Source organism: Phalangium opilio, unplaced genomic scaffold, assembly GCF_054372755.1.
Source record: "Phalangium opilio isolate 3A_F unplaced genomic scaffold, DU_Popi_V2 ptg000540l_1, whole genome shotgun sequence".
In the NCBI taxonomy this organism is placed as follows: domain Eukaryota; kingdom Metazoa; phylum Arthropoda; class Arachnida; order Opiliones; family Phalangiidae; genus Phalangium; species Phalangium opilio.
This window is the reverse complement of record NW_028324244.1, coordinates 88,870-108,154: the sequence shown is the minus strand read 5'-3', so window position 1 is coordinate 108,154 and position 19,285 is coordinate 88,870. Positions and strand designations below refer to the sequence as shown.

Genomic DNA, 19,285 nt, shown 5'->3' with positions numbered 1-19,285 from the left:
AACTATTAACTAACAGTTTCCATAGCGATTAATTAATAACAAACGTGGTTAATTTAATTTCCTTTTTTGGTAATCAGAAACGGCCTTAACCCAAATATTTTACGACTTTAAAAATACAATTAACAATAGTTTTGTTTTAATCAGTAATCTAATTTTAGCTAGCGCGAATGAATGAATGAATGAATGAAGAATTTCACACGAATAAAGTTAAACTTAAGTTAAAACAGGGTTCGTGCGAAGCCTGGATAAGTCAGGGAATCGGAAAATACGGGGAAAAGTCAGGGATTTAAAAGTTTTTTCCTAAAAAGTCAGGAATTTCGTTTGGTGTATCAAATCACGCTTGGAGCAATGATAAATATTAGCTCAGGTGTGATTATGAAGTGGACTCTGGTCAGGGTTCATACAAACCTGGAAAACCTGGAAAAATGAGGGAAATAAATGGTTGACAAAAACCTCAGGGAAAACTCAGGGAAATTTATAATGTATAGTAAAATTCAGGGAAATTTGCGCCAAACAGGGTCTGAGTAATTACGCAAATTGTTCATGAACATACCCTTCACAGGATTAACATTACACTATACTTTGGAGGCTCATAACTCTGGTTTTATTAGAGATACGGGGATTTCCTTTGAGTATGTAATAGTCATATTTGCCCTCCCCCCCTCCTTCGTTAACATTTGCTCCATAGGATACCCCGTATACGGGAAAAACCGGGAAAACTCAGGGAAGTATATGGGAGAAACCTAGAAATCTCAGGGAAATCTGTTTTCCAAAAGTTGTATAGGCCTAGACCCTGCTGGTAAACAACTTAAGATGATCAGGGATATTGGCAAAATTTGGTCAGAGATAAGCTGGAAAAGTCAGGGATTTTGCATTTTGGTATTTTCTCATATAAAAATTATCGTGACTTAGTTGGTCCTTTTTCCATTAAGGAACTAAAGATGATAAGCGAACTATTTATCTATTTAACTTTTTTTTCGATATTCTCAAACAAATTGGTGATTAACTTACCTGATAGTTACTTGTCCTAAAGTAATTGATAGCAAAGTTGCGAAGAAAAATCCATGTAACGAAACCATAATCCCCGTTAGACCACTCTGACTCATTATTCCGTAAGTTCCTATAAGTTATCTAACCCGAGAGGGAGAGAATTCCCGCTGCCAGACAATGCTACGGAAAAATCGCGTTTAAGTTGGACATGATCGAAAAAGCGTATCAGATTTTACGATAGCGCATGCTCCTTCGTGAGAGAAAGTACTTTCTACTACTCTCATTTAGTAAAGTGAATTTATTCCCAACTTGAATGAATATTGAATGGACACGGCCGCGGTTTCTAAAGGCAACCTGTTGAACTTCTTCGTTTAATATTCGGGTATTAATTATTATATTCAAACCAGTGCTTCATTTTATTTAAAAAATTAGCTGATCACGCGAGTAAACCAAACTAACTGGTCCGCGAAAATAGAAAGTTGCAAAAGTTCCCCAACTGTGAAATTAAAGATTTTACTAGTTTAGTACTTGCACCCTAGCCAAGCAACCCATGGATATGCCTTACTATTTGTATTTGATAAAAGCAAAGGTTTTCCGATCGGTTTTCCATTGTTACTTTACCAAGGGTCATTTGGATCGTTTAATAATTTAAAAGCGTAACTTAACATCGATAAACTCGCTTCCAAAATAAACTCCAGTGGTTGCGCTCGGCTTCTAAAGCTATTTGCTTATTTATCGAGGAGAAACGTGGTTTGGTTGACACAATAAACAGCGGTTTAATATTGACCTTATACTTATGTTTAATTGCGAAACGCACTTACAAAATCGTACATAATTGACGTTATAACAGTATTCGCTACTTAGATCATGTAAAAAAAGAACTAATGTAAATGATTATGATATATTTACAATTTCCGGAACGCGTTTTGAATTTCAAAAATGTTAAGTCTCGCAACATTAACTGGGAAAACATTTTATAGGTTTTTTGGGGGGTCGATTCCAAAAACAAAGTTGCAAATTTAAAACGATAAAAACAACGTCAAGGCTACCAGTCGAAAAATAGCCGTAAACCTTTTAGGACACTCTAGAATTATGCTTTTGGCGATTTTTATTTATGGTTATGTATTTACAAAAGGCTAACTTTTGGCTTTACTCTCGGTAAACAATGTGCCAAAAATATATTCACAGCCTATAGGCAAAAATATGGGCCCGAAAGCATTGGCGTTACTTGTGGTTTCTTTCCACATGACTCTACTGAAAAATATTAATGTTTACGGCTTTATCTTTATTATTTAAGGATATTTTAAACTTAGTAGTAGTTCGTAGGATAGTTTTAAGCTAAACTCGTAAAACGTGATCATACGTTGAAACCCCGTGTCATTAAAGGAACAGTCTCTAGTAAACTGCCATAAAGGCTCCGACGTGTAAGCCACTGAGATCAGCGTGTTGTTGAGGACACTGGTTATCGTGATGGGTCATTTGTTGGCCCGTTGTTGTTGTTACGATGAGTCTTTGATCCAAATTAGCGGGTATACTAGCTTCCATATTAAGATGGGTCCCGTGATGTTTATGGTTTTGGTAAATTAAGTTATTATGATCGTGATGATGATGACCTAAATGTTCTTGATAAATCATAGTCGTTTGAAAATCGGACGAATGGGGGTGTAGCAATATCACTTCCGTACTGACTTCTTGGGGCGTATTTTCTTGGCTTGGCTGTTGCGTCGTCTGAGATTGCTGCGATTGACTCTGCTGAGGTTGCGATTGCGCTAGTTGTTCGTGTTGTTGGGAATTGGCTTCCGAAGCTCGCGATTGATGTTGAGGAGACGTAAATTCCGTTCTAGTAGCGTAAACTAATGGTGGTTCCGCTTTAGGTCGTCTAGGTTTTCTCGGTTTATAAGGCGATTTCGCCGTGGACGTGACGTCACCAGCCCCGGCCCCATTCGCGGGCGTCCCGTGGTGTTTATCCGTGTGTTCTTTTAATTTATCGCGTCTGGAACTGGTGTACTCGCAATGATCGCATTTGAAAGGTTTTTCCGTTAAATGTATGCGTTCATGACGCACTAGATGACTTCTTTCGACGAAACCTCGTCCGCAAATGGCGCAAATATGGGCGCGAATGGCTTTATGAGTACGCGTGTGAGCTTTGAGTTGGCTTCTTTTGGGGGAGAAGTACTCGCAATTGGGGTATTCGCAACGGAAAGCCGTGCCAGCGTGAATTCGCATGTGCGAAACGAGGTAAGATTTGTACTTGGTGGCGAAGCCGCAAGTGTCGCATAAGAATGGTCGATCTTTACGGTGACTTTGAACGTGCTGGTCCAAACCAGCCTTCATGGAAAATCGTCGACCGCAGAGATCGCATTGATAAGGCTTTTCGCCCGTATGACAACGCGTGTGGATTCGCAGGTTCCATTCCGTCCGACTCGTGTAATTGCATTGGTCGCATTTGAAAGGCCGCTCGTCCGTGTGTCTCATTCGGTGTTTTAACAGTAATTGGACGCGATCGCATGTGTACGAACACGATTCGCAAGTGTAAGGAGGCCCCGAGAAATGATCTTTCATGTGAATGTAAAATTCTCGGTTCCAGTTGCAGCTATATTCGCACAGCGTGCAATTGTAGATGATTTCCTTGGCATGAACTCGCGCCACGTGTTTTTCCAGGCGAATGGCGCTGTGTTCGACGTAGGAACAATGAGGGCATTTACCTCGACCTCGGTAGGGTTTCGTCAGGGGCGGGTGCTGGTGACGTTCGCCTTTAGCTTTAGTACCATCTGGTTCCGTGTCCGTCGAGGAATCGCGGTGGTGGTAATCGCCGTCATTATTTTCCAAGTTGCTACCCTCGCCTAAGCTATTCTCTTCAAATTGAATTAGATCGGATGGAATGGCGTCTTCCGTCACCCCGAATGTTTTTCTCGGTCTTCCGCGTTTTCGTTTCGGGGTATCACCTTCCGTTAAAGGAGTACCAGAGTCGACGTATGTCGTTGAGATTTTTCTAGGTTTACCGGCTTTTCTACCACGTTTGCCTGGAATGGGACTTAATTCGGTTTCGTGGTTATTTTCCTTTTCATCACCTTCTTCGTCCACTTTGGCTGAGTTCTCCATTATATCTTCTTCGGTTATACTGTTATCAATCTTATTAGCGGCCGCGGCGGCTGCGGCCAATCGTTCTCTTTTTCTAGCCAGAGTAGAATTTTTTCGGCTTTGTAGGTCGGAAGATCTTCTAATAGTTCTTTTGGCTGGTCGACCCTTTTTGCCCAATGGCTTCTTAGCCCTAGTTTGCGGCGGTTTGACTTCCGAGTAGGAGCTGTCGCTATCCGTGGGGGCTGGGTCATCGTGAAAGTCCATGAATTCATCATCTTCTAAATCTCCCTCTTGAAACATTTCTTCCCGTTCTTTACTCTGGTTCGAAGCTCGACGGATTTTCTCGGTATTAGGGGATGTGACGTTAGGCGTTGATTTTGGCAAAGATATTTTTAAAGGAGGTAGTTTGGGTTCCGAGTTATTGTCTTTAACCGGGGTTTCCGGAAGAGTTTTTGTTATGGTTTCCGAAATTAAACCATTGGCGTTATCTTCCTGCTCTAATTTATCGATAGCAACGGCCACCGCCATATCCATGAAAGTGTTATTATTATCTAACGTTTCACCATCGGCTTCTAATTCCATTTTGAGTTGATCGTAAAGGATCATTTTTGATCCTAAATCGATATTATTCACTTTAAGAATGGATAGGAAGTAGAAGGCGCCGCGAGCGCTAACTTCGTACAATTTTTCCGTTTGGAAATGGTTAAAAATGGATTCAACGGGGATTTGGTCCCATTCCACAATTGTCAATAACCTTTTCAGATCTTGTTCCCTATTTTCAATATCTTGGCTAACCCATTTAGTTATCATTTTCAAAAGATTCTCTTTCGGCATTACAATATCTTTGTCCCCCAAAATGGATTCCAAATTTTGAAGTTGCATAGATAAGAAATCATTATGTTCTAAGATTTTATCCCAATTTTCGGAAATGAACAACGAAGAAAGCTTTTTTAATGTATGTCTAGAATATTTCTCCGACATTTCCCTAATTTTAACGCAATTATTTAAATTCATAAAGTTTGTCAGGTAATCTTCGCAATAACTTTGCAAACTGTCGAGAATAAGATGATTGGATAATCTCAATAATTCACCAACATTTTCCCCGTCAATGGTAATAGTTCCACTATACATAAAATTCAGTAAATCATTAAAAATTTTGTGATTGTCGCACGCGACTGTCAATTGTTCTCGTATGGCTTTATTTTTCTTGAGAACCGAATCAAAGTACGGGCTGCGTACGGCCAGTACACTCCTATGAGCGTGAAATAATTTTCCCTGTACGTGTAGAACAACGTCGCAAAAACGTCCATCTTCCCGTTGATTTTGTAGTTTTTGAACCAAAATGGACGAATGATTAGTTTCGCTGTAGGTCAAGTAATCGGGTATAATTTGTTGATTGAATTCTTCCATGGTTTTTGACGCTTTACCAACGATTTCGCAATATTTTAACAGGTAAACATTACTAAGCCTTGGCGGTTTTCGATTACGCCTTCAAAACCTAATTTAATAAGTTGTTTACGTTATATAATGGAATATTTAATCGAAATATATCGTAGAAAAGCTTACCCATCTATGAAATTGAGTTTTTAAAATTCTTTTTATATCATCGATTATATTTATTAGGCTTAGGAAACGCCCAGACTGACTTTTATGGCGGGCCCCTTTGCCGCGTTTCAGGGTTGATAAAATTTATAAAGATCGTTACGCGTTGCGATATTTTTCCAAGGGTTTTAAGCTCAAAATTACGATTAAACGAATGTATTTGCGATTAAAACTGATTCTAATTTGACGGACACTTAAATTTAATCGAGATTAAAGCCTTTTTAACTCGAAAATAGTATAACGCCGTTTTGTAGCAAACGGAGCTTTTCTCTTCGGGGTCTGAGAAGAGAGGGGAAAAATAGTAAAGTTCTTTTCCTCCCCTTTAGATATTGGAAGGAAAATCGGAAATAACGAGACTATTTCGCTTTCATTTATAATTATTAAAGTTTATTAATTGTTTTTAAATATTATTGAATTCAGAAAAATAAGTCAAGAAAAGGTTTAATTTAATTTTGAAATTGTAACTAAATTCCTTAGTTGTCAACCCCTCATTTACGGATTACCCTTAAGCGATAAACGGGGGTCTTTTAATAATAAATCTTTTAATTAGGAAGCCAGCAAAATAAAATAATTTCCCAAAAGTTTCCCGCCAGAATTTTAAAGGTTTCTTATTTCTTAGAAATAACGAGGCAAATTTTGTTCAAAAAAATGCAAATAATTTTAATATTTTTCAAAATTATTTCACCATAGGCGTGTTTATTGTTGTATTTTACAAATTGTTTTTAAAACTTCGGAGTAAATGGACGGATTTTTTTGTTAATTCCATTTTAATTTCGTCTCCTAATCTGACTAACCTCTATGACGAATTTATAAGAAACAAGTTTATAATAGAAATTACTCGTTTATCTTTCAGAAAGTGTCCGATATAATTAAAAGCGTTTTCATTTTAAGCTAATTAACACAATTTATAGAAAAATATGAAACTAACGGGGCTATATTATTATTATCTCTTCCTCCTCGTTGGTTGGTTTGTCCACGGGTTTTTTTCGTCTTCGCACGAATACATTCGTGACTAATTAAGCCCAAATTTAATTAGATGACGTTAAAATGAAGGAATAGAACATTTATTATAATCTGGAAGAAAGTTTTCTATAATCCTTTTTAGGGTTTATTTTAAACTTATATAAACTTTGGGATATGGTTTAAAGTCTTTAACACTGTTTATAAACACTTGAAACGACAACGACCTGATAAATTTCTCTCATCTCGAACTCGACCCTATAGATATATTTCTATTTAGACTTTTAAAGTTTTTAATAACCTTTAACCTTTATTGAAACAATTAGTGACCTTTTGACCTTTAAGTAACGTTTCACTGGTCAGGTGGTTCGTCCCACGCGACTAACGAGGACATAGCTTGTACCTTTCTGGGTCCCACTTTGGAAACGGAAATGGGTTGCGGTTCCGGTGGGTCATTAAATAGTTTTTCAATTGGTTGCCTTTGCGCCCCCGGTGTCCACCCACCCGCTTCCTCAATGGGTGTACGCGCGTATCCTTGATTGTCCAAGCCCTTGTCCTCCTCGCTACACTCGTCTATTTGGTGTAAGCCGACTTCTTCCAAACTTAAGTGTTTCAACTTTCTGTGATGGTGTTTACCCGATTTTTTCCTGCTTTTTCCGCTCTTGGTGCTGGAAGTGGATGGAAGTTCTTCTTCGGGTCCTTGATTGAAAACCATTTCCGGTGGCGGTGGTAAATCCTGGGATGGTGTTATTTCGATTCCCACTTTAGATTTCTTCAATTTCTTGCATTTTTTCTTCTTTTTGGCCTTTTTCTCCTCCTTCTTCGCCTCCTTGCTTTTACTGTCCACCATCTCGCCGGAAGTCGCGTTAAGTCTCGCTCTAGAACTTTGACTAGAACTATGTCCCGCCCCCGCCGCGATCTGATCTGGGACGTCCGGTTCTTCTAGGGAGTCGGAAGGCGTTTGATAAGCCGGTGGAGGCGTACTGTCGTTGATGTACCACGTCTTCCTTTGCATCTCTTGAACCTCTTCTGGTGTCCAGTATTCCATGACAGGTGCTTGAACTGGCACTCTTTCCTGATTGGGTAATTTTCCGTTCGGGGTGGCGACGGCTACTTGACTAACTAAAGAAGTACCGATGTCGTTATTGGTCACCTTCGGGGCGATGGAATTGTTTATGACACCGTTGAGAATGGTGTTAGACGGTGGAAGACTGGTAGCTGAAGAAATCGGCGGGAATGTCCCATCGGATGTACCGGTAGCTGGTGGACTACCATTGGGCTGCCGACCTTCCTGGTTCAGAACGTCTAAATCGTTAAGCCAGGTGATTTTCTCGAAGACTTCGCCGAAATTGGCCTTTGGCGTTTTGGGTTCCTCTTCTTCTTCCTCGGCTTCGGCGCCTGTGTTCAAGGCGCTCAAATCCCAGTCGTGGGCGAAGGCTAGTTGATTCAGAGCCTTGCCTAAACCGTCCGCTTTCGGTGGTCCTCCCGGACTCTCGTGGCATTCAAAGTCGTCCGCGTTATCCGGCCGCCTCCTGGTTGTCTTGGCTGCGACATTCGTATTGGAGAAAAGTTTCTGACGCAGGACATCAGCGCTGCCACCGTTTTGACGAAGTTCTACGATGATTTTCTTTCCCAGTCGCTAAGAAAAAACAAAAACAAATTTAACTTCAAGTTCGCGAAGACTTTATGAGGGATGTTACCTTCCAGTTCATGAGTGCACCCTTCCTCTGTCTCGCTTTTGTTTTATTTTTGCTCTTAATGACCATGACGGCTCTAATCTCCTTCTCAGGATCATCCGCGTCACCCCCAGAAGACGGTAGTTTGATGGAATAAATATGCATAAAATCTAAGGCCATTTTTTGACTGACAGCCCTTTCCAGAGCTACCACAATCTTGGCCCACTGTTTCGAAGAAAACAATAGTCAACTAATTTCATTGGGCTAAACACTCAATCTTAAGCCTAACGTTTACCTGTCTCATCCATTCTCTCTCGGACTGCGTAATAACGACGCAATAGGTGTTACCCATCATGGCGATCAACATGTTCAACAATAGGATGGGAGTTAAAATCATAAAGAGAGCGAAAACGACCTGCGTCAAGCCCCGGTAGTAATTGTCCCCCAATTCCTTGTACTCGTACTCCCCCAGTGTCATATGGAACAAGTACATCCACGTCTCTAAGTAACCCGTGAAACTCTTGCTATTCTCGTCATTGGGAACTTTCTTTAAAAAGTAGAAAGCTGGAAACGAGAGAAAATTACTGGATGGTACGTAATAGGCAACACACTTACTTGATTGGCTGAATTTAATTACCTTGAGTAAAAGCGAGAAGAAAAATAAAGTAGATGATGCTAAAACGAAACATATCCCCCACTAACATGTTGTATATCATCGTGACGAATGGACCCGTTAAACGGACAGCGCTAGAATTAAGGGTTTAAACCTCATTGTCAGTACATTGCGTAAGATTCGACACCTTAATCAACTTACCCCGCGAAGAATATAAGGAAGAACCAAGATCCGGGAAGGGCAATGGAGAGCAACAAATCCTCCATGTACCTGTGACCAGCCACGCGACACGGAATACACATCAAAACCATTACGTTGGACACTAAGAAGATGGCTTTCGTCGGATTGCTGCTCTGTAAATCGACCGCAAAAATATATACGCAATGTCTTAATTACTACTTGAAATTATACTCGAGGACCTTACCAAGTTTAAAAGGAAGCCCAGAAGCCCTTGCGCCATGATCTCCTCGACTTGTTGGAAGAAAACGAATCCGATACACCCTAAACACGTCCCGATTTCGGCGCAGTAACGACACTGCGTTGATAATAAAAGAAATGGAGTTACCATTAAACGTTCCGTTATGATACAGTCTATATACGAACTATATCGTGGCCTTCCGTTTCGTCCAACTTCTTCAAGAGCGGCTCTTCATCATTTGGACGCAGGAAAACCGCGATACTCAAGACCAACAGATGTAGAAACATCAAAGCTAGACGTTTCAGAAACTGACCCTGTTGAACGGAATAATAACTTAAGCTCTTAAAACCTAATCACGGTATAAATACTCGGGACATGATAATAGTTAAACGTACCCTCGCGAATGTTTTCCATTTCTCCTCCAGTAATCTTTGTATAACACCTCCGTCTAACATATCCAAATGCTCATCCGTCGTTCCATTTAAAATTATCATTAACGCCGAATTCCAGTCTTAAATTTAATCGTTTAAATTAAATTTACAAATAAATCAACATTTACTGAACGAACTCTTAGAAAGTACTTACTCGTTTTTCCACTGGGTAAGATTGTATCCAAGGCGTTCAATGGATATCCGGAACACGTGATATTACTGTACCTCCAAAATTCCTAGAAAAGAAGATTGAAAGATATTTTTAGTTAGTTGGAAAAATAACATCCAAAAGTATATCAATCCAGGGTTGCCACGGGTCAGGGAAAACCTGGAAAAGTCAGGGAATTTAAAAATGGGCCGGAAAAGTCAGGGAATTTTAAAAATTTCAGCATAGTCAGGGAATTTGATTTTAGTGGGTAAAATTTCTGGGGATAAGTCTTTATTGAAAGAGTAATGAAAGTTTCTCCTCATCCTCTCTTAACACAGAAAACTCTAGAGCAATCCTTAAAAATGCTGTCTGGAATTGTTTTTATAAAGTAAATGCTCTCTAAAAAATCTCTCAGAGTGTTATTTATAGTTAAAATATTCCTTATTCATTTTGGTGCAACAAATACATTGGAAAACTTAATGTAGATCGAGTTTATTTAATTATAAGCACTTAAAACGTGCTGTAAACATTTACACTTTCGGCCTAAAAAGGTCAGGGAAAATCACAGAAAAAGGTCAGGGAAAACCTCAAACCTGGAAAAGTCAGGGAATTTGGTTCTGAAAATTCTGCAATCGGAAGTAGGCGTTTTATATGTAAAATACAACCGGAGATAAGTTATTACGCTTATGATATACGAACTTCAGTTGAATTTACTCGAGAAAGCGTGTGTCCCTTCACACTATATGCTATATATTGATTGATTTTTTTTACTTTTATTTAAAAGTTCGTCAGTCTCACGCTACGGGAAGATTACCCTTATTTCAGTCTTTTCTAGCCAACTAAAATCATTTTTCCTCGCCCCAACTATTATTTTAAGGTATACTGGACGTAGGTCGTAGAAGGGGAAAGGTTTTTGAAGGTCATTTTATTGAGTTTGAGCAGAAAAAGGGGGTTATGATCCCATTTTTCACGACACGAAATTATAATCGCTGTTGGGGGAGGCTGCTATATCTCATTAGCGTATTCCGTTCAGACCAGGCTAAATTAAAACCAAAGCGACTACACGTCACTAAACCCCCCCCCCCATCTCTTTGTCGTTAAATTTGACTTATAGGTACAGGTATAGAGGTAGATGTAAAAATTGTCGTGACTTTTATAACCACCATTTAGGTATTTGGGGTTTTTCCTCCATGTATATGCAAATTATAATTTTTTTCGCCCTATAGCGTACAAACTAACATTGGCCCTGTTTTAGCTAAGAGTTAGTTAGTCTTATTTGACCCCAATATTTTAATTGTACCGGACTTTAATTATTGACCCAAAACTATAACCCCGATTTCATTTTCTTTTTCTGACTAGTTTTTTAAAGGCCGACTTCCATCGAAAAGAGTTCTAGCGAACTGAAAACCGAGCATCGAGACTAACAATGTCCCAGCGACCGTGCCGATTTTCGAATCCCCGCTGGGGGTTCTAGCTAACTGAAAGCCGTGCAATGTGGTTCTAGCGAACTGAAGATACGCGATAGAGAATTTCCTTCGGGGGAAACCAAAAATTCGAGAGGAAATAAATTTAAAAGGATTTCTATTGTTCATCTTCAGTTCGCTAGAACCACATTGCACGGCTTTCAGTTAGCGAGAACCCTTCCAACTTTTGACCCAGCGGGGCTTCGAAAATCGGCACGGTCGCTTCATTGTTAGTCTCGATGCTCGGTTTTCAGTTCGCTAGAACCCTTTTCGCTGGAAGTCGGCCTTTAACATTATAGCAGACGAAAATATAAGTGCCAAGTTATTTGACGAGTACCCCAGTACCAGTTTACCTGGCACTTCCGGTGTATTAGGTTAGGTGCGGGTGACCCATTTGGCTTTTAAATCCCAGCAGAAGTAACTACTTCCCACGTAAATCAATTCCCGCCATTTTCTATGCTGGCAATCATCAGTTTCTCAATTTTCTTTTTTATTTGTTCCCGCTCTCAAGGTATGTGTGTGTTTTTGGCGATTTTTATAGGCGAGTAAGGACCGCGAGTAATTTTCTTTTAAAAATCGAAACGGGGACAATCTTTTCTAGCTAACTTTATCGATCGATTTTAGGTCTAACGCTAACCGAGACTCGAGTAGTCCTTCGTCTAAAGTTTCCTTTTCTTTAAGTTCAGGTTCACTCTCGAAAGGCTATAGTTATAGCTTTTCTCTCAAAAGGACGCGAAGGTTTTCTCCGATACATTGTTTTAATCGCTATGCCGAAAGTAAATTAAGAAAATGTATGTTCATTTCGTCGAAGCATAAGTTTATATAAAATATGTTCCATAAGTTTCAAGTATGACACTTCCTATGCTTAGTTTGTTTTGCAGAACTTCCATCTTTCTATTTAGTCTGTATACTAAGCCTTTGACAGCGCCAAAAACCAGGCGTCTTCGCTTTACCCCGAATCTATGACCTACTTCAATCACTTCATGACAAGCTCCAGTTTCTAAGTTACCAGTGACAAACTTATGGTGAACATATCTTACGAACTTATGACCTCAAGGGGATATATACGGGCTCCGTACTGAGCTTTAAATATTAACGCGCCCAAAGGAAATGAATTCCACGCCCACAAAGCACCGCCGCAGCCGCCGAGTGTAGTTTTTCTGATTATTTCATCACCCTATTCCTGAATATTAACTTCATATTCAATATTGAAAGAAAGTCAAGAAGTAAAGGTGTTAAGAGAAAACCTCCCAAGCTAATTTCGCCGCCCTTGATTTCCAATCGATGCGTCACGGATATCATGACACTATAGCCTCGAGTATTCTTACGAGAAAAACAATGTCGTGATCTTTTTTGATTGGAATGTAAAGCAAACAAAAAAACAACTTCTTCTTCTCTTTACCTTTAATTAAGACACTAATTAAATATTTTAATACTCGCGTTACTTATCGCGAGTGTGATAACTAAACGTAATCACTGAGATTAGAAACGTTTTCGAGTGGGTAAAAGCTATGCTTTGATAAACCAAAAAAAGGCTATTGCAACTCTTGTAATTAGAGACTTTTCCCAGATGTAAAGATTGCTCTTTGCTCGCTTTTAATATCTATACAGGGATAGGTTTAATTTTAGATGTAGGAATGGAGAACAGAGTAATATCTGGGCGCGCGTCAAAGTCCCGGACCCCCTTCCACGGGACGGAGGGGAATGAAAGAAGAGGCGGGTCATAGCGACAGAGGTAAAAAGGAATTACGTCACTATTTTTCGCCGTCCCCGTCAGCAACGTCATCAAAACGTAGTTTAAGTGATAGCCAATAAGATAATTTAAACTTTTCGTTACGCGTTGGAGGGAGAGTACGCTCTATACTGGGTGGTCTATGAGTCGGACTGAAGTAAATACTAACCGTTCTCCACTCCTACTTCTAAAATTAAATCTATCCCTGAGCTATATTCTTCAACCTGATTCCGTAGTATTTTGCCTCGCGCACCAAGTTCATGCTGCTGAACCCCTAACATTTAAGAGTACGAAATTTAAAACGTGAAAATAGAATTGGGAAGATTGCTGGGCGTGGTTTTAAATATTGAATTATTGACGAGTCCCCAAACTTTTCTAGAGCCTAATGATGTTTTTACGACCTACAAATTAACTTATCCACGCGAATGTATCCCAAGTTAGATATTATAATGGATCCCAAAATGTATAAGAGAGAAAAGTTCTTACCAAGGCGCTCAATTCCAGCATTTCCCTGAAAATTTTGTTTCTGCCTAATTTACAAGCCAAGGTCAACGGGGTCAGACCGAATCGGTTGAGAATACCATCTTTGGCGGGTTTGGTCGGATGTCTCAATGCGTATCCGTACATGGTCTAGAATGTTTTTTTTTTAACACGATGAGATTATAGTATTATAATTCGAATGATGGTATTTTGACCACTTTTACCGTACCAGTTTGTCTTGGATGACGACCATGTGTAAAATCATGTTTCCAAACGTATCCCTGGCGTTCGGGTCGGCTCCTTTACTCAGTAGCAAGTTATAGGACGTTTCGTCCTCGCAACAAGCGGCCCAGGCCAATGGGTACTCCCCCAAGTAGCAAAGACCTGGAGGTTGTTGTAAGGAATGCAATGATGAAAGGTTTTAAAACTTACTTAATTAAGACATCAATCTCACCCTCAAAATCGGAGGTCTTTTTTGGAATGGCTAACTGTTGGTCAAATGGTAGGAAGAAACGACCTTTGGCTCTTTGCGTCACGTTGGTACCGCAATCAATCAGTTTCGTAACCAAATCGCTACTGTGGTACGCGATGGCCAGATGAAGGGCGCTGGCCCCTGATAGACAAACAAACTCAACTTTTAATTTCCATCCATATTGTTAGTGGGAAATATTGAATATAGATAAAGTTACCGTGGTATTCGTCGCCTTCTATAATATCCCATGCCAGCGCCGGATAAACTTTGAGTAGAGTCCTGGCTATCCTGGTATGAACCGGGGTGTTGCATAAAATTAAGACGTGTAGCACCGTCTCCCCCAAAAGTCCTCTGAATTCCAACTTCCAACATATCTTTTTCTCGTCCGGAGTTTTATGGTTATAATTATTAGCGGATCCGAACTTTTCATTTTGTTGACAATTTACGTGATTTGGTTCAATATTTATGGCGACCTTAATTCAATAAAAATAAGAAGAACTAATTGTAAATTAATTAGCCCAAGTTATATTCCCACTCTATTCTTAATCATCCTTAGGTTTTTATTTTGACGCGTATAAACATACGATTCCCATTTAATTTAACAGTTTCTCGTAAATGTCATGCGGAAATGGTTAATGAAAGCGTTCGATATAGAACCGCTTTTAGACACGGTTTAACCTAATGCGTTTATACCTCCCCAAATGCGTTTTATATTTGGTTTTGTTCCAGACACGTTTGCCAAGTTACGACTTACATTTAGAAATCATTAACAACTTCCGCTATTGAAAATAATTTATATTGTTATCTTCAAAATGTAGAATTGCAAAATGCAAAAAAAAAAACAACTGGAATTAAATATTATTGTGGCGTTTCCAAGGTATCGTTTACGTTTAGATCTAACCTGACTTAACTATTCCCTTAAACCAGGGATAAATTTAATTTTAGAAGTAGGAATGGAGAACAGAGTAATGTGGGCGCGCCGCCGCGCGCGTCAAAGTCCCGGACCCCCTTCCACGGGACGGCGGGGGTATGAAAGAAGAGGCGGGTCATAGCGACAGAGGTAAATAGGAATTACGTATTTTTCGCGGTCCCCGTCAGCAACGTCATCAAAACGAAGTTTAAGTGAGCCAATAAGATAATTTAAACTTTTCGTTACGTGTTGGAGGGAGAGAACGCTCTATACTGGGTGGTCTATGAGTCGGACTGAAGTAAATACTAACCGTTCTCCATTCCTACTTCTAAAATTAAATCTATCCCTGCTTAAACTTAGTATTTGTAGCGCGTAATCTAGTTAAGTTCTTGGCGATCTACTTACAAAGGGGAGGGTTTTAGTTCGCTCGAATGAGGCGTCAGAATTAGTTTAGGGCTGTTTTTCCCCATTTAATGAATAATTAAATATCTGGACCCCCCTTTTATTTCTGATTAGTTTTATTTGGATTTAGTTTTCTTGACACGGAATGTCCATTGTTAAAGAGCCAGCGCTTATTTTAGGCAAGGGCTATCCCATTCAATTGCCAATAGCATTGTACGGCCAGGCCTTCGCCTTCGTCGTATCTAATTCGTTAAACACCACGGTGCAGTTGTAGGTTGAACATTCCCGTGGGAGAATACGCGAAAATGCTAATACGCTAATCAAATTTAGCCCCAAATAAGAAGGAAAACTAAGACCCCCCAATCGATATTCTTCTTTAAGTTTGTACGTTATGTTTCGTTGAATGAAGCCAAGGTAGGGAATTAACCCGTTTTCGGGTAAGACATTTTTATAACCCTATTATATTCCGCGTAAGTATCGCGGTAGGCCATGCCCCTATAGATAGTTCACACACTTGGGGGATTCATACCATATTGAGAGCTTTCAGTTGGAGGAGGAGCTGAGTCTCGTGACATAATTTAGTAATTTACGTCTGCTTTTATCCTCCTGGTATTTGACCTTCTGGTGTAAACTATCTATTCTGGCACGGATACACACGTTTAAATGTACATGGCGCCGTAATTTCTTTCAATATCATTTACTTACAAAAAGAATTATAAGTTTATGGTATTTATTATATACGCCAAGTTTTCCACCTCGCGTTACAGTCGCGACGTCACGCGAGTCTTAACTTTTTATCGTGGGATCACCCTCTTATTAAGTAACTACATCTACGTGGCTTCGAATATGCCGTAATTTATGGACCTTTTCAATTGAAAGACGAAGCTAATTCAAACTTTAATACGCGCCCATAGGAGGATGAGGTAAAATATCAATTTCACCCTGTTAAGACCTTAAGTAGGAAGCAATCTAGCTCGTGCTTTCCATTAAATCCGTCTGTTATTGCTGGGAAATAGGAAATATGTTCGCTAATATATAATGAATTACCAATATATTGGCTAGCATAATTTAGCCTCGTGATTAGGCTTGGCTTTTTTGAAGGTTAAGGCTATTCTTTCTTATCACAAAGTTCTAATCGTATTTATAGAAATCTAGTCGTGAAATTCGTGGAAGTGTAGGGGGCCACCCGTACCTTCTTCCTTTTGAAGAAATTGACCAAATGACCCGCTGGCGTCTCATTATACTGGACTTATTTAAAAAAAAAGTGAGTCGGAAACCACACCCAAAGTTTTTTGGTAATTCTCAATGGCTAAATAGCTTAAGAAGAAGTCGAGGTCATTGAGAAAATGCGACTCATTAATATTTGAACATCATCACCGTTGGGAAGGAAATGACCTTTACATGTTCATACAATCATAAGTTAATAACATAAGTTCATAAGATATGTTGGTCATAAGTTTGTCACTGGTTACAAACTGGAGCTTGTCATGAAGTGAGGGAGGTAGGTCATAGATTCGAGGTAAAGCGAAGACGCCTGGTGAGGCGCTGCATTCAAAGGCTTATTACAGACTAAATCGGAAGATGGTAGTCCTGCAAAACTAGCCACCGAGTGTAGTACTTCAATTCTCGCTTGTCGTTCTGCTAGAACTAGCTCGAGCTGTAAGTCTCTAGCATTACGAAGTGTCATACTTATGGAACGTATCTTATAAACTTATGTTAATAATAAAAAGAAGAAGAAGGTCCAAGTAAGAGAGACGAGTATCACCTCGTGGTTGTTGTTATTTCTCCTCTTCCATTGATCGTAAGCGTCGGTCGGCATGGTTTTTCCCTGTCCGTCGTTGTAGAGGAAGGGTTTAAGTTCTTCCAGGGCTATCCTCTCGACCTCCTTGCTACCACCTCGGCGGTAGGCCTCGACCAAGGAGCCTCCTTTCCGGTAATCGGCCAAAGCGTAGAGAGGGACTTCGCGATCGGTTTTTTCCGATTGACTTACGATCCGATCCAAGAGCGCTCCAGCCGCGGGAGGCGAGCTGAAGTTGCGACACAAAGAAAATATTGGGCAATTGCCCATAGTTTCTCAAGGCCCCATGGCCCCCCTATACCGGGGGCCTGGCTCGCGGCGAAGGCACCCCGATTTCTCGCGACTCCACAAACCAAGTTTTTAAAAAGGCCACGATCGCGATTCGCGAAATATCCAGGGTTTAGAGTTTGTTGAATTAATCCAAGGTTCCAAACTCTATTACCAAATCCGTTCTCCGAGAATCTGCGAAAAAAAAGGAGAGAAATTGTTTTATTCATTTAGTTATTTACTTAGCAGAGTGTTTAATCTATAATAGCAGGGAAAGCGGTGCATTTTCTATTATATTAAACGTAATTTACTTTGTAAGGAGACTTAATTTAAAAACCTTTTCCACTTTATTTCAAATGACGTTTAACGATCGACCCTAACTTCTAGGCCGCTTAATTGTATTTAAATGTATTTAATGCTTAGTCTAACAGAACGTTTTCCCCCTCCCATAAAACGCCGCGAGTTTTCTTAATCGTTTAGCGCGGCATTCGACCAAGGAAACTAAATTAACATCTTTCAAACGCGTTGACCCAGATTCAACATTTTCAGACATTAATACCTTACCTAATTTAACTCTTACGTAACCTAACTGGCGCGAAAGTTACACGCCGAGTGACCAATAACATGGCGCGATCGGGAATTTAATTTGTCCGAGGGACTAAACACTTGTTTGAAGAAACTGCAACAACTTTACTCGTGAATCATGTGATTAAATTTCTACTTGGAAAGCGTTACGCTTCAGTTTCGAGATAAGTTGACGCTCGCCCTTTCTTCCTATTGGTGGACGCGACTTATTCGTGAATATTTATGAATCTTCGACCGGTACTGCATGACGACAACTTAATTTCCAGAAGCCTTTAATTCTTCTTTGTTTTTAGCGTGTTAAACCATTTTCCTTTATGCAGTTTTGTAGATTTAGGTTGACATTTAGGCTTAGCACTCAACGCGATGGAGTCATTTTTAAAGTCGCTTGGTTTCAAAATTTTGGATTTAAAAGCCGTATTCAAATGTTGATTTGAAAAAATTTTAGTTTTAAAAATATTTTTACCGACTAAAATTTGAATTATTTTGCGCGGAAATATTTTTTTTCCCGCTTCAGTAATTCTCAATTAACGAAGCGTTTCGTTACATACGTTCCAACCCCGCCCAATTCCGCGCATCTTTGCTTTACCACTTTATTAGTCTTTATTAATCATTCTATAGTAGTCAGTAGTCACTATCTAAATTGTAATCGTTTCCCCCACCATTGGATTTTCCTCGGTTTGTTAAGGCACCTAGCACGCGAATTTAAGTAGGTCTAGGTCTTTTACGTTGTCTGTGAAAAAACCGATAAGGCGAATGATTCGTCTTTTTTTGAACTATATAGTACCGGTATTTGAAGGTTAAAATGATTTTATAAAAATAATTCGGGTGGTTTCCTGTAACTTGGTTTTTCCCTGAACACCAATGTAGCGCGTGGTAAACCTTTCTACAGGGGCTCGTAGAATTAACCCGGGGACGCTTTCGCCTGTATGGTGGCTTCCCCGTGAATCAGAACACTTATGTATAGCGTGGTAAACATTTCTACAGGGGCTCGTAGGATTAACCCGGGGATGCTTTCGCCTGTATGATGGCTTCCCCGTGAATCAGGGCACCAATGTATAGCGTGGTAAACATTTCTACAGGGGCTCGTGCGATTAACCCGGGGACGCTTTCACCTGTATGGTGGCTTCCCCGTGAATCAGAACACCGATGTATAGCGTGGTAAACATTTCTACAGGGGCTCGTAGGATTAACCCGGGGATGCTTGCGCCTGTATGATGGCTTCCCGTGAATCCCGGTGCAGTACATATTCCATTTGTA

General features: G+C 39.9%; 2 protein-coding genes across 2 annotated transcripts; both read right to left on the bottom strand.

Moving 5' to 3' along the window:
* Positions 1 to 1,772: 1,772 nt before the first annotated feature.
* Positions 1,773 to 5,973, bottom strand: LOC149588505 (uncharacterized). Its single transcript, XM_089862456.1, has 2 exons — positions 5,638 to 5,973; positions 1,773 to 5,569 (listed from the first exon to the last, which is right to left on the bottom strand). The coding sequence occupies exon 2, from the start codon at positions 5,479 to 5,481 to the stop codon at positions 2,386 to 2,388; it is 3,096 nt and encodes a 1,031-aa protein (XP_089718582.1). The 5' UTR covers positions 5,482 to 5,569; positions 5,638 to 5,973; the 3' UTR covers positions 1,773 to 2,385.
* A 236-nt stretch (positions 5,974 to 6,209) lies between these two features.
* Positions 6,210 to 17,634, bottom strand: iav (transient receptor potential cation channel subfamily V iav). The gene is made up of 14 exons (XM_089862445.1): positions 17,144 to 17,634; positions 14,284 to 14,539; positions 14,049 to 14,207; positions 13,824 to 13,978; positions 13,601 to 13,744; positions 9,926 to 10,007; positions 9,736 to 9,851; positions 9,526 to 9,654; positions 9,347 to 9,457; positions 9,124 to 9,275; positions 8,947 to 9,056; positions 8,605 to 8,873; positions 8,334 to 8,534; positions 6,210 to 8,272 (listed from the first exon to the last, which is right to left on the bottom strand). The coding sequence occupies exons 1-14, from the start codon at positions 17,444 to 17,446 to the stop codon at positions 6,986 to 6,988; spliced, it is 3,474 nt and encodes a 1,157-aa protein (XP_089718571.1). The 5' UTR covers positions 17,447 to 17,634; the 3' UTR covers positions 6,210 to 6,985.
* Between the last annotated feature and the right edge of the window lie 1,651 nt (positions 17,635 to 19,285).